Source organism: Rissa tridactyla, chromosome Z (genome assembly GCF_028500815.1).
Source record: "Rissa tridactyla isolate bRisTri1 chromosome Z, bRisTri1.patW.cur.20221130, whole genome shotgun sequence".
NCBI classification, from domain to species: Eukaryota; Metazoa; Chordata; class Aves; order Charadriiformes; family Laridae; genus Rissa; species Rissa tridactyla.
The window spans coordinates 12,136,784-12,152,109 of NC_071497.1; the positions used below are offsets into that span (position 1 = coordinate 12,136,784).

Below are 15,326 nucleotides of genomic sequence, written 5' to 3' on the forward strand. Positions count from 1 at the left end.
AAAAAGTCATTGTTTTTTTTCTTCTTTAATACTAATACAGGTTTAATTGGGGACACAAGGTTCAAGATGTTTGATAAATTAACGATAAAACTTTCAGCAGTTTATCTTGTAGAGTTACAGTAATTGATGTCCTCTTTTATTTCCAAAATAATGTCTCCTAGTTCTTCAGCATTACATTTGTTAACATGAATATTGTAATAAAAAATTATTCTAATTGAATTTAATTTTAAAATATTTCAGATATGCTTCAGAGATGTTGTTTCTATATCAAACAATGTTTAATTTTTTTATGCTAGATTTTAAAATTAAAAACTGTCTATGTGTTTTTGTTGTTTCTTTCCTTTTAGCAGCTATTATTTGTCACACCTGCATGATGCAAAATGCTAAGCCTGTGTTAGAAATCAGGAGAAAAAAAATTATATTAATTTGTTTCTTTCTCGCTTCATTTCTCTCCTATGCAGCATGTGAAAACCCTATAAAGCCAGAAAAATGGGAAAAAAAGCCAGCAAAATTAGTCACCTCTTACAAAGATATTTGGCTATAGTTAAAGATTTTTGGCTATAGATAAAGAAAGGGTCAGGAAAGTACAGCAAAGTACAGACTGTATTTCAGGAAGATTTAGAAAGCTGTTTGGTGTTTTGGATTATTTTTTGAGTTGCACTCGTCATAGTTGAGAACTAGTCGTAAGGGTAACATAGCAGGGCATCTACTACCTGCCAAGTTTTTACATTTTGCCACAAGTTATGCGATAGACTTTAGCTATCTCAACTTTATTGCTTTGTGTGCTGAATGTAATTTTCTTAGAATAAAACTAAAGATAATGAAATTACAAATGGGAGGCAAACAAAAAAAAAGTTTTAGTGGTCTCTGCAGAATGACAGCCTGTGATCTCTAGAATTATCATCTCAGAATTGTTGGCAGCAGGGTTGTCTTAATTTGAGGGAGTTTATAAAAAAGCAAACACCATCTTCACAAACACGAGGGAGAAACTCAGTGTCTATATCTGTATCAGTGAATAACAAAAAGGAAAACATTGCTGAGAAAAGTGTACAGGGAAGTAGTACTGCTTCTCAAGATCAAGTAAGAAAATACGAAGAGTCTGTATTTTAATTCAAGATTAATTTAAGAAAACTAATATTCTTTGAAATGCAGTTTTATGTGCTATAAATGTAACCTAAAGTAGGACCTGGGCTGAGTGGCTTATTCAAACTTCAGGGTCCTCTTTGCTTCCAGATTAGCTGTGCAGTACATTACCAATTACTAAAATTACAGCAACAAAATCAATGAAAATGTTTAGTGGCCAAAATACCGATGAGGTAAATAGTCATCTATTGGACTTACTTTTAAGGACAAGTGTTTTCTGAGGAATGGATAATATTTTCACTGTGAGAGTGGTGAGACCCTGGAAAAGGTTGCCCAGGGAAATTGTTGAGGCCCCATCCTGGAGGTGTTCAAGACCAGGTTGGATGGGGCTTTGAGCAACCTGGTCTAGGGGGAGGTGTCCCTGGCCATGACAGGGGGATTGGAACTAAATGATCTTTAAGGTCTCTTCCAACCTAAACCATTCTATGATTCTCATCAGGAGAGGTTAATTAGGTGTAGGGAAAGTGATACCAGAAGTTAAGACTCTACATGGATCAATATTGGAAAAAACCATGAATTTTTCTTATGATATATGTGAAGACTAACTGCGTCCATATCATTTGCCATAAAGAATGTGGCTTTTATAGTCTAAAATTTATTTTAAAGTTTCACATTGATTAGTGGATAATCCACCGTTTTGATTTCTTGGAAAGAGTTCTGAAATGTTTAGAAAATGCATTAGAAGGAGTCACAGTGCTGTTGAAAAATTTAGTGATTTGACTAGTCGGATGAGTAAAGTGAACTCTTGTGTGACGGACCAAAAGATGGGAAGTTTATCAGTTCCTATGTATATTTAAAGATGGCCTCACTAAAATCAGTAAGGCAGTGTGGATTTAATGGCACACCTCGGGGAACTGCTATTCCCTCCTCCAGCAAGCACCGTCTATACCTACGCGCCTTTCAGAAACACTTCTCTGTGTGACTCTTGCTCTGGGTCAAATGCCATGAGAAAAGTTATGCTGTATTATAAGCTATTTGCCAAGATCACCAGATCTGACCTTTCAAGATTATGTCTGTTTAAGTGTGTTTAATGAAAATTCTGAGATACCAGGATCTTTTAAGTTGGTTACGTATGTATAGCGTGATTTCTGAAATTTTATACAGACCACACCTGTGTCTTCTATTTGTAAAGGTAAAATAGATGACAAGGAGATCATGCTGTTCAGACACGCTGCTCTGGTGCACCTGTTGGTGACAGTTCGAGATCTTCTGTTAACGTGTGGCTTGGACACAGCACTAGGTTTGTTTTTAGCAGTGAATACTGATACCCAGAAACCCCAATGCTTTGTGTGTATTCTGCAGTCAGTCCTTCATGTATGTAGACTGTGATTCTTTGACATCGGTATACCTCCAGCATAGCTTCAATATGATATTCAACCCCCTTTGTTTCCTTATTTCTGTTCTGTCATTAGAAATGAATTCACTGTAGACTGTACTTTGGTGGTGTATATGCTCAGTTCATGACTAATATACCACTGTTCATATTATTACATGGATTTGCCTAAGAAACATTCATATGAATTTCCACATATATAATGTGTTGTCTTGTATCTCAGAATGACAAATTTTCACTGGAATCTCTATGTGGAAACTGAGAAATATGCAAAAATGGCAGGTCCTTAGTTGTTTACAGACCACCTCTGTGAGTGGGGAACAGTTTCCACCTGAAAATATTCTTAGGCTCCTTGGAAATGAGGTACTTAAAACGGAGGACATTTTAAGCAAAATCTGAAATATTACCTAATGTATCATGAGGCAGGGAGTTTGAAGTTACAGTCCAGTGAGCACTAGACTCACACAGAAGCTTTTTTTGAGGTTTTATGGTCTTGTGCTATTCAAATTTGGAATACGAAAATTTGCTGTAACCCAGTTTTATGCCTGAAATTATAATGTTATGCTTGTCAAGTTCCCATAGTTGTGTATTGTGAATTTTCAGATACATCTATTGGAATATATTCATAAGGAGCTGAACTTTTATGGGTGCCCAAGGAAAGTCAGGCTTCTTCTGCCTTTATAGGAGATAAGACAGTTCAGAGCATCCAACTTCCGACACTCTGAATTATCCCTTGATGGGTGTTTCCTTAAAATTGATGTAAAATGGAAAACATTCATATGCCATTAACTGAAGTGTGGGGACAAGGAATTAATTTGTATTTGCTTAAATATTTCTAGCAATAAAAGAGTAGGAAGAAAAATACAGAATGGATATGTAAGTAGAATCCTAAGTAGAATTCTTTTCTACAATTACTATAAACAACGTAGGAGGATGGGAGGGAGACAAATGACCAGTTCTTCCTCCACCCAGATCCCAGCAACACCTTATACAGAAAACTGCACAAGTAAATAAGATCTGAAAAAAACTTAGAAAATTGAGCCAGATACTAAGTAGGCTCTGTAGTCCTCACTATTGTTGTGCTGTGCTATGTGAGTCATCACGTAGTTATCTTAGATGTGTTTTTTCTTTATGCATTTTCAAATAACTCAAGCATTGTTCACCATTTATATACAAAAGGTATCATTCAGAGTTGAGAAATAGTTGTGATAACATGAAGAGTGGTGCAAACACAGGACATGTAAAGCTTTGGACAGTGGGAATATAGAGCTGTTACTTAGTATAAACTATAGGGACTAGTTAAATAATGCTGCTGCTGGTATCTGCAGCTATAGAATGCAATGTTCTACAATTCTAGCTGGAGTCGTATAGCAGATACAGAGCAGATACAGGAGCTATAGCAATTTTGTAAAGGCCACTTACATACCTGATTAGTAGTAATAGTATCCTTCTATATTGGTGAGCCATTAAATTTTCATCTTTTTTGTACAAGATACCTTCACATAATTTTTAATGTGTAGGTTCAACACAAACCTTGGCAATTATCTGTTGTCACTGCGATTACTTCTTTTGTTGCTTTATTAACAGGTTATTTGTTCAAAGCAAAGGATATCTATAAAAACATCTTAGAATCCTGTTTGAATAACATCTGGAGGCAGTTGAAGATTGTGCAGTACAGCAGCCAGAAAAAGCAGGAGACAAATCCCAAAATAACAGAGCTTCAGTGTCAAATTTTAAATTGGATGCAAAGATATGGAGGGGAACACGTTGTTAAGGTTAACAATGTAAACAATTTCTCTAAGCAAACAAAACTTCTCCAAAGTATGTGAATAATTATAAAACCATCTTTTAACAATGGTTGGTTTATGGAAGAAAGTCTTACCTATTACCTTTCCAACTCACAGTATCTGTTAAATAAGGGTAACATAAAGTTTAAGACCTCTATCAGGATCAGTGCAGGTTTCTGCTTGATCAGATCTCCCCAGTTCTGAGGGGAGAATGGCTGAAATAACATGTATATGAATTAGAAGTGCTTCATCTTATGGCAGGTGGTTTTGTTACTCTGGTAAGTATATTGTGCAACATCACTTACGGAAAATTATATTATAACGTTTTATTTGAAGCCCTGAATCTTCTGGTGTAAAGAGAATCACAGCACAAGTCAGGACCATATAGTTGCAGAGTGTGACTCAGCACACACATGCCATGGAGTATATGGGTATTGTTATCCATAGACAACCCCTGCTTAACCCATGTATCAGGCCAATCTCCTGGCATTATAGTTGTATAAGAAGCAAATATCCATAAGTGATAGTTAAGGCATGGAGGATGGAGCTGTGGAGGAGATTCAAGTTATCCAAAGATTATTTTTTTTTCCAGATATGTGAATATTTTGGGTATTATCATGCAGTACAAAACACCATTGTCCTTTGCAGAATATTTATTTTTTATTTACAGAATTCTTATCACATAATGAAACAGGAGGGATAAAATATATAATTTTTTAAGTGTCCTGACTGTTTGGAATAGAATTTATGCTGCTGAACACAAAGCCAAAAAAGACAAATCTTCCAGTTTACTTACATTTCTTTTAACTTCTTCCCATACTTCACTTCTTGGGGCTTTCTTCATCTTTTGTTTCTGTTAAGTTTCACTAAGAGCTATGAACATCTTTTGATTAAATTTTGCTGAGAAGAAAAATATAATAACTTACTGTACACCCTTTTAGAATTTAAAATGAAAATGTAGCAACCAAAACAAAATGGTGTCGATTGTCTGGGTGTCTGTCCTTCAGTGGACCCTCTAAGCTGATTTTCAGCATCATTTTCTTCTTAAGAGTAACACATTTTGCTTTATGATACTAGGATTACACTGTACTAGGAGACATATGACAACTTTGTCATCTTAATGTTATCTCAGTGACAATTTTGCTTTTCTTCTGAGCTCCACTAGATAGGATTTTTTATATTTATAACTATAACTTTCCTGAGTCTTCACTTGCTTGCTTGACTTAAACTTAAGGTCATGCACACACACCCATGCAATGTAAGAATATGTATGATTTTATTCACAATTATAAGATTGTTTACTGTTCCCTCGCATTCAGAACCAGAATAGGCAGAAGGAGATTCCAGTTTTAATGAGAAGTAAAAGTTGTATTGAATAAGCCATTTCCTGTTCTATGATATTATATCACATCAGCATCAGTTAATATGATATGAAATTTGATAATCTGGTTATTCTTTATTAGCCAAAATTGTTATTGATGCAGGGTTATAATGGGATGTTTCCTTTGTGAGCGAAAGTTGCTAATTGAATAGAATAAGCAGAACTTTACTCTTCTGTACTCATGATTAGACAGAACATGACTAAAAATGTCATCTAGCTCACAACAACACGTAATGAGTAGCACACACAGTTTGCACCAGCTGAAATGGTGGACAAGGTAAACACCTTCTATGGTAGTGATTCTTTTTAAAACTATGTCAGTTTGGTAGATTCTAATACTTTTCAACATTTGCATCTTAAACAGTATTTAATGAGTCTCAGAGATAAGTGATCTCTAGCAGGAACACTTCAGTGTACTCCATGTATGGTCTGGAAAATCTTTCCAGTTCATCAGTATATCTAGTACCTCCCTCCAGTACATCGCCATCTTGCAGGCTGAGTTCTAGATATCTTCAGTTTGAAGTTTTGCCTCTAATGTGACAGTAATAATCTGTCTAGTGCGACAGTAATAATGTGGTAGAATGTCTTAGATAATACCTTTAAATAGCATTTTTACTTTGAATCAAATATTCCAGTTTAAAATTTCTTCTACAACAGCTTTGTTGATAAAACTGAATTCTGATACTGATGTCTTTTATAATATTGTTTCTCCAACTCTCATAATAATGCACACATACACCATTGGTGACAGGAGAAAAACCATCAGCAAAACTTCAACCCTGGATATGGGGAGAGCAGACTTTGGGCTGCTGAAGGACCTAATTAGTAAGGTCCCCTGGGAATCTGCTTGTGAAGGTATTGGGGTCCTGCTTGTGAAGGTATTGGGTTCCAGGAATGATGGTCACTTTTTGAGAGCCATCTCTTAAAAGCACAGGAGCAGGCAGTTCCAAAGTGTTGGAAGTCAAGCAAGTGGGGCAGAAGGCCAGCTTGGCTGAGCAGGATCTTCTTCTAGAACTTAGACGGGAAAGTGTATGGACATATGTACATTGGGAGCAAGGACAGGGAACATAGGATTACCAGAGAGATGCTGTTCGCCACTGTAGGGAGAAAATTCATGCATCTGTAGAGTTCAAGCTGGCCAGCACTGTGAAGGACAACTAAAAGGACTTTTTAAAATATGTTAATAACAAAAGAGAATCAGAGGGAACAGCGGTCGTTGCTTGACGATGTCAGTCACCTCACAAACAGGGACGTAGAAAAAGCGGAGATGTTCAGTGCCTTCTTCACCTCTGTCTTACACACCCATAACGGGCCCTGGGACCCCCAGAGCCCTTCACTGGAAGACTGTGACTCAGGGGATGATAAACTCCCAGCCAACCCTGAACTTGAGATTTGCTGCTCCAGCTGCATACACGTGAATCTATGGGGTCCAATGGAATTCATCCCAGGGTACTGAAAGAGCTGGCCAATGTTATTGTGGGACCTCTCTCCATTATTTTTTAACTGTCTTGGGAGTCTGGAGACGTTCCAGTCAACTGTAATCTGGCAAACGTTGTCCGAATTTTCAAGAAGGGAAAGAAGGAAGACCCTGGTAATTACAGGCTGTGAGTCTCACTTCAGTGCCTGGTAAAATTATGGAGAAGATTCTTCTGGGAAACACTTGAGAGACAATGCAGGCATTGGGCATAGCCAGCACAGGTTCAGGGGGGCAATGTCCTGCTTAAGCAACTTAATTTTCTTTCAAGACAAGGTCACCCATGTAGTTGACCAGGGGAAGCCAGTAGATGTGGTGGGTTTGGATTTTAGCAAAGTTTTTGGTACTGTCTCTCACAGTACCCTTCTGGATAAACTGTCCAGCACACAGCTGGACAAGTCCCTAATATGTCAGGTGAGCAATTGGCTGATGGGTTGGGCTCAAGGGGTTATAGTAAATTGGGTTACATCAGGCTGGTGGCCAGTCACCAGTGGGTATCCCCAGGGCTGAATTTTAGGGCCAGTGTTCTTTAATGTTTTTATAGGTGATCTGGACACAGGAGTCGAATGTACATAAAGTAAGTTTGTTGACAATAATAACCTAGGAGGAGCTGTGGACTCCCTTGAGGGCAGAGAGGCCTTACAGGGAGATCTGGATAGGCCAGAGAGCTGGGCCATCAGCAACTGTATGAAATTTAACAATAGCAAGTGCCGGATTCTCCACCTGGGGTGGGATAATCCTGCTTATATGTACAAATTGAGGGAAAAGAAGCTATAGAGTATCCCCGTGGAATGAGATCTGGGGGTTTGGGTTAATGGCAAGTTGAGTATGAGTCAACAGTGTGCCTTGGCAGCCAAAAGGCCCAACCGTGTCATGGATTTATCACGCACAGCAGAGCCAGCCGGGCAAGGGAGTGGATGTTTCACTCTATACTGCACTGGTGCAGCCCCGTCTCGAGTCCTGTGTGCAGTTGTTTGTGCCTCAATATAACAAGGACATCAAACTATGAGATTGTGTCCAGAGGAGGGTAACAAGGATGGTGAAAGGCCTCAAGGGCAAGACTTAGGAGGAGTGGCTGAGGTTTGTTCATCTTGGAGAAGAGAAGGCTGAGGGGTGAGTCCATCACAGTCTAGAACTTCCTCAAGGGGGACAGTGGAGGGGAAGGTGCTGATGTCCTCTCTCTGGTGACCAGCAACAGGACACAAGGGAATGGAATGAAGCTGCATCAGGGGAAGTTCAGGCTGGACATTAGGAGAAGGTTCTTTTCTGAGAGCATGGTCGGTCATGGTACCAAGCCCGTAAGAGTTCAAGGAGTGTCTTAGTTTTAGGTAGTCCTGCGAGGAGCAGGGAGTTGGATTCGATGATCCTTGTGAGTCCGTTCCAACTTGAGATATTCTATGATTCTTTGATTGTCATTCTGAAAAATTCTGAGGTTTCCATTTTTGCCACCTGCTTAGTCAGTCTCTTGCTTTGTGTGCAAAGGAGAAAGAAAGATGTATGCAGGCTGAAAGAACAATTTTTTTTACAGTACTGAGTTTCTTTTACTTGTTTCCTTCCAGATACTAATCATAACAAGAATGGACTCTGAGAGAGAAAAAGCTGACCTCGTTCACACTTTATCTAGAGTAGAAGGTAAATAATTATTTTTAATATGTATTTTTTAAAGAAAATGTGGCTGTTATTCTGTGCTTTGCTGCATTCCTGTTGGTATGTTTTTTGCAGGTCTCTCTCCTTTTTCTCCTTATCATGAATCTTTCTATATACTTTTCTCACTGTTTTCCATTTCCTGACTCTTCTGTCATTCTTTTTCCTTTCTTGTAATTTTATTTTCCCCTGATTAAGAGTTCTGGTATGATGTTTTCTGTTGCAAGCGAATGATATTTTATCACTCAAGTCAAAGATTTATTTAACAGAACACAAAGGAGATGTGGGCAGCTCATTGCCTAATTATAATTGCATCTGTTGTCTTGGTTAGATTGTCTCTTTATTTTTAGCTGATCAGTGCTCACAAGTTTTCTTCCTTGCACTTTTTTTAAGAGCAGTTAGAATTTAGAAGTCTTAGCTAAGCTCCCTAGCATAAAATCTTAAGTGAGTACTTGGTACAGATCATGATTTCCCTTAGACATCCATTGCTAATTTGCTAAGCATGTAAGCATAAGCTGTAGCCATTTATTAAACTCAAAGAAAGAAATTATACTATTTCTGATATCCCGGCCCCCCAGTGCTACAAGCAGCACTTTCATCAATTCATCATTTTGCCTGTGTGTAATTTTCATACAAGCTTGTTCAACATCACAGATTCATCTGGTAAAAGAAACATGTTTCAGGAAGACTGTTATTTGAGCCTGTACATATGCTTAGAGCAAGCCACTGATTCCTTTCATATTGCTTTTTAAAACCCATTTTTGTAACTTCTTCTTGCTTTAACCTCATCAAGTGTCACGTATTGTATTGCTCTTTTGCCTTTAAAATCAGTTACGTTTCCTGTGCTGTTAAAAGAAGAAAGTCTGTCTTTTAGAATGTTTTGAAAAGGAGGCGTGCTCACAATGCTTTTACTAATAATATTTAATGAAAAGTATTTTATTTGTTTTAAGATCTTAAGATTTGATTGCAAACACAGGTCAATCCAACTTACTAAACTTCTGAAGAGAGGCATTTGTGTTATACAAATATCCCTTTTTAGCTACATCTTCCAGTCATAATTGTAAAACTTGAAGTGTACAGAAAATGTAAAGGAGTTTAAACTATAAAGGGACAAAGATGCTTCCTTTCGCACTAGGCTTTAGTTTTTCATTTGCAGGTAATCGGTTTGTGAGTTTGTGAGACATGAAACTTATTCGCACTGCTTCTTCCTTGGGTTCAAAAACGGAAGATTCTAAATCATTTTACCCAGTAGTGCAATACAAATTGAAATTGCATAGAACTTCATCAAGACAGACAATGTAATACATAAATTTTCATATCATGTGTTGTTCCACATTTGCTGCTTACTGCTGTGCATTGATTCATACTCGCAGAGATTGATTTGTTTGATTAAGGCTTTAATTCTTTTTATGCAGGTATAAAAGCTATGGATTTGAATTCTGAGAAAAAAGGAACCTTTTTAGGTTGTAAAGATCTCATAAGCAAGTAAGTTAAATTCTTGATTTTTGAGAACGAAGTCTTTGCTTGGGACTAACGTCAGTGAAACTTTTGTTACTTTTGTTCATTTCCATGGGACTTTCCAGTCTGGAGTAAAAATTTCAGAATATGGATCTACAGCTTCATTCTAGGAGGGGAGAAGTTTGTCCACACTCTACTAAGATGCTTAGTTGTGAGGCTCAGAGGAACTTTTAGAAAATGTTTATTGCATGTTTTTAAATTTTTTGTTTTGTTTTGCAAGTTTTATAAAAACTTGTTTAGAAAAATGTGTAGAAAAACATGTTTTGCATGTTTTAAAAAAGGTGGGGGGAAAATGGCATAAGACAGAAGTAATGAAAAATTATGATGTTGCAGGAAAATATGAACACTTCGAATAGATAAGAGGAGGAGGGGAAGTACAGATTTAAATTTTTAAATTAATTTTTAAAGAAATTACAGTTTTAAATTCAGGAAGGGTAAATTCTTTTTTGTAAATAGACTTTAAACAATAGTAATTCTTCAAAGTAAAAATGTGTTTATTTTGTTCTGAGGGTAATTCTACCTGCACTTAATTTTATTAATATTTTGTTGCTTTTTAAGCCTTAGTAGATATTCCTGTGTTATCGTACATAATCAGCAAATCGGAGCTGACTTCCCTTGGACACACTTCTCATTAGTAGTGGAATTTGATTATTCTGAAAATTCATGCTGGAAAAATCTGTGCAAAAATCTGAATGTTGCTTACATGACTTTTAAAACTACACTCCCTGAAACAGTACAAATGGGTAAGTGCTCTCCAGAATTGTAATAAACAATTTGTCTGGCATATGAGAGGAAAGCATTTTCTGTTCCCTAAAATGCTACATTCATGTGCTTGTGGAAGAGAGTGAGTAACAAATTATGAAGGATAAAACCAAGCAAACAGAGCTGATTTATCTATACAGCAAGAAAGGAAGGTGTTTTTCTGAGGGCGTGAGCTTAGTTTTGGCCAGGATGTAGTCGTAAATGTTTGTTGATAGACGACTTGTGCCAAGTTTACAGGTTGTTTACAGTTGCTACAAGCTGTATCCACCCTTCCTCGTCCTAAGGGAATGTTGCTGTAGATCCAAAGGAATATAAATTAAAGTCTAATTTCAAAGAGATTCAGAAGGGCTTGATTTTGAAAAAATGAAAAAAAAAACATATAATGGAAACATTTTAATGGGGATAAATAAAAACTGCATTTTTAAAAGATATGTCTATTTAAATACCTAAATATATCTTTAGTTTTTTGCTTATGAAACTACTGTCTTACATATACAAAATGTTTCAGGGAATCCTTGTGGTTCCTTTCTTCTGGAGGTACAGATTCCGTATGTATTTCTGGCAACTGAAGGTCTTCTTAACATGCCAGACATTCTTCAGCTTTTGGAATCCAAGTGAGTGAAAATAACCTGTTTAATCTTATTGACTATTTATTTTCAGTTTTCCAGGACATGTATCTTGTCCTACTATATCATGTAGTAGCCATCTACCTGGCTTTGAGGAACATTATTGCAATTACAGTATTAGCATTTTAGGAGACAAGCAGATAATTTTTCTGCTGAAGTTGATAGCTTAATTCTATAGATTCACATATAAGTCAACCAGAGTGCAACTGGCCGATTTGTTTACTTTAACGATGAGTTGGCACTTCTGGTCAAAACAACTTTTTTAATTGTCTACTTTTCCCTGAAAATCATAATGTTACCCCAAAACATTTTTTGCTTTGATGCTTCTTGGTGCCTGGAAGATACCGTATTTAATTCTTCATAAAAAATTTTTTTTTGATTTTTTGGGTTTTATCTACCAGAGCTATGCTAAAAACCAAAACAAACGAAAACCAGTAAAACAGTTTCATTTTCTGATGCATCACAGCTTTTGGGAGAGGTTAAGAACAAAAACTACTTTATTCATAAAATTCAGATCTAATTTTCATTTAATTTTGAATACTTTTTAACCTGTACAAAAATTTTAATGTTTGTAAATCATTGCACATGTATATGATTTTCTTTGAAATAATGTTCTTTCATTTTGCTTTGACAATAATAAATACCTGATAAAAGTGCCTTTTATCATGGGGAGAAAAAAAAACAACAAACAAACAAGGGACAGAGCAGCAGCATCTTTTGAACATAGTGCCAGAGATAGAGATGGTTGATTTCACCATATTGCTGAAGAGATGTGCAAGTTTCAGTCCTTGCTGTATTCTAGAGTCAACTGTGAAGCCATTTTTGAGCTGTGTCTAATTGTAGTTCAACAGGAAGAAAAAGATTATATGTTTGACATTTAACATCTGAACACTTAATTGACAAGCAGTTTTAAACTCTGACCTGTTCAGATTTTCCATTCAGCCTGACCGTGAGCTAAATAGCCAGGAATGCTTTTTGGTACTTTCTCACAAGCTCCTTTTAGCACTGATGAAGTAATTAAATAGGTGAGCGAAGAGCTATATCGTTTCTGAAGAGCTTATGGTTCACTCTTTTTGTTAATGTCTGCATAGATTGTCCATACGAGTTCCTAGAGGACTCACTGCGGGCAGATTCAGGTTTAGGTCTCTTGTGTTTCATAGAGATGAAGCCAAGTAGTGTGACAATTGTCTCTTCTCAACTTCCCCCCTTAGTCAGGCAAGGTTCCCCTAAAGCCCTGAGGGTGTGTTGTTCAGTGAGTCCTTGCTCACACAGCTGGTAACAGGACACTGCGCTGCTGGCAGTTCTCCTTCACTGAGAAAAATTTAGCATCGTACCAATGGCAGTCAGGGAGTTTTCACTCAGTTTGCTTTCCCTGTGCTGCACAATCATGAAAGAAAATAAATGCAGTATACATTTAATTACTCAAAAAGAGTATCTGTTTTCTTGATTTATGTCTCTTTGTTTCTGTATTATGTCTTTTTTTGTAAACTCAAAGGCTGTATATCAAGGTTATATTTGGTCTGGTTAGCAACATAATTGAATTAATACAGTAATATTTCATTAAGTCACTACTACATCAATGTGTATTGTTCAAATGTGTCTTAAAGCAAACTTCAGCATATGAGAAAGATCAAAGTGTGAAAAGACTGTGTGGTTAAAAAGAGTGTATTGAGATGTATGTTCTCATTTCCTTTAAGAAAAGCGTATTATTTTACTTAGCTGAGATTATTATTTTACTTAACTGAGATTTAATAAAATAATTTGACTTCTTCAGGTACGGCATTACCTTTGTTGAAAGAAGCAGTAGTTACCCCTTAACGCTCTTTGGAAGTACAGATCGATATGTTGTGTTGACAATAGATGAATGTACTGCTGTATTTTTGCAGGTACAAAATGAAACTAGTTTGTCCAAATTCTGTTATGCATTGGGTCACTTCTAGGCCATATCTGCAGCCTTCTAACATATATTTTCTTCTTCGTAGCTATCCTTAATTCATGCATTGTCTCACAAATTATTTCCGTATTCATTAACTCCAAAATTCTCTCTGTGCCAGTTTGACTAGTTTAAAATGTTCTTCTGTCTGTACCTACATTTCTTCACAGAAGCATAACATTTGACTTCATATTGGATTGTATTAAATATAGTAAAAGGTTGCATACTTGAAAATAGGGTTGTATAGAGGAATATTGTAATAACCAATTAAATGCATCTGTGACTATATTCTCTTACCAGTGTGCATGTTACTTCCTCCCATTTCAGGTAGTTATCTGAATTAGTCTAGAGAATAATTTGTCCTACTGTTAATAAAAGGTAATCATTTAGATGATAGTATAATACTTAAATTCCGGTACACAGCAAGGCAGGTGACTTCACAGGTAGAACTGCTACTGAAAGATACATAAAGAACAAAATAATCAATTAGTATTGCAAGCACAGCACAGATGGACATTCCTACATGCTACTGCAAATGCTACTGCAATTATCAATCTTGTACTTTATATACCCACTGTAGGTATAATATGATTTATATGGGTTAAGTGGGTACATTAGAGGGTATAACAGTATTTTGCATTATTAACTTTCTCAAAAATATTAATAATATCCTAAAAAGTTAGTAGCAGTGTTTCCTTTTTACAAGAGGGAAAAAGGGGCATGAAGCAGTGAACCAGCTTTTTAAAGGTCAAACAAAATAAAAGTTGGGAATACAATCTAGTTTTTCTAACTCCCAGATATGTCTTTAATACCAGCATTATTTAGTTGTATTTATGTTTGATCTAAGTTCTGCATAATATAGCAATGCACATTAAAAGCTTGTGACAGCCATGGTAATATATTTATTTAGTTTTTACTTTTTATATTACATTTATGGTAGAGCATGGAAGAACTAAATTATGAGAAATCCTGTGATAATGTAATATCAAAGCTGATGGCATTATCGATCCAATATACATGCTGTTGGATTCTTTTCTATTCCAGAGAAAGCCTGAGTTTAGAGTAAGTTACAAAATTCTTTTGTTATCGTGGTATTTTTAAAATAAACTTGTCACTAAAGGAAGCTGCTTTTAGAACAAGCTAACACTCTTTGTTCTTTGGATTTCTCTGTAGGAACACATTTCTTTTAGAACAATATAAATATTGTAAGCTCCTGTTTCTAGTGTGCTTTGGACATTTCACTTAGTCACAATGTTGTCATGCTCCTACTGAAAAATTCAGTGGAATGATAGAAGTAACAGCGATCACTGCAGACCCCAAAAAAATTAGCAAAGATGTTTTGCATGTTTTAGGATCTTTTTAGCCTCACACAAGAGATAAAGAAATGGTTGTCATAAAATAACAAGATTTGAAGCAGGTAATGCTAATATGAGATGTATTTCAAATCAACAGGTCCAGAAATTTCAAAAGACTAAAGATACTACCCACTGGAATTATTCTTTATAACTGTTTGAAGTAAATTAACTGCTACAAAAACATGGTTATGAATTACTGTGTTAGCACCATTGTATGTAATTTGCAACAGGGAGACATTCTTCAGGTGTTCTTCCAATGCATCAGTAGTTCTCCTTTTGCTATGGAAGCACAGCTTTTGTTGATATAGTTCATAAACGTTCCTTTACCACCTATTGTGAGATTTTTTTTTCTATGAGCAAGTGGTAAATT

At 36.2% G+C, this 15,326-nt stretch overlaps 1 protein-coding gene across 1 annotated transcript in view; it reads left to right on the forward strand.

The window, feature by feature from the left end:
• SHOC1 (shortage in chiasmata 1) overlaps positions 1 to 15,326 on the forward strand; it is a 56,887-nt gene that overhangs the window by 32,903 nt on the left and 8,658 nt on the right. The window contains exons 17-24 of the mRNA XM_054185689.1: positions 2,276 to 2,383; positions 4,064 to 4,251; positions 8,678 to 8,750; positions 10,178 to 10,247; positions 10,839 to 11,023; positions 11,551 to 11,656; positions 13,443 to 13,554; positions 14,542 to 14,663. Coding sequence (XP_054041664.1) covers positions 2,276 to 2,383; positions 4,064 to 4,251; positions 8,678 to 8,750; positions 10,178 to 10,247; positions 10,839 to 11,023; positions 11,551 to 11,656; positions 13,443 to 13,554; positions 14,542 to 14,663 — 964 coding nt within the window. The remainder of the gene's footprint in view (positions 1 to 2,275; positions 2,384 to 4,063; positions 4,252 to 8,677; positions 8,751 to 10,177; positions 10,248 to 10,838; positions 11,024 to 11,550; positions 11,657 to 13,442; positions 13,555 to 14,541; positions 14,664 to 15,326) is intronic.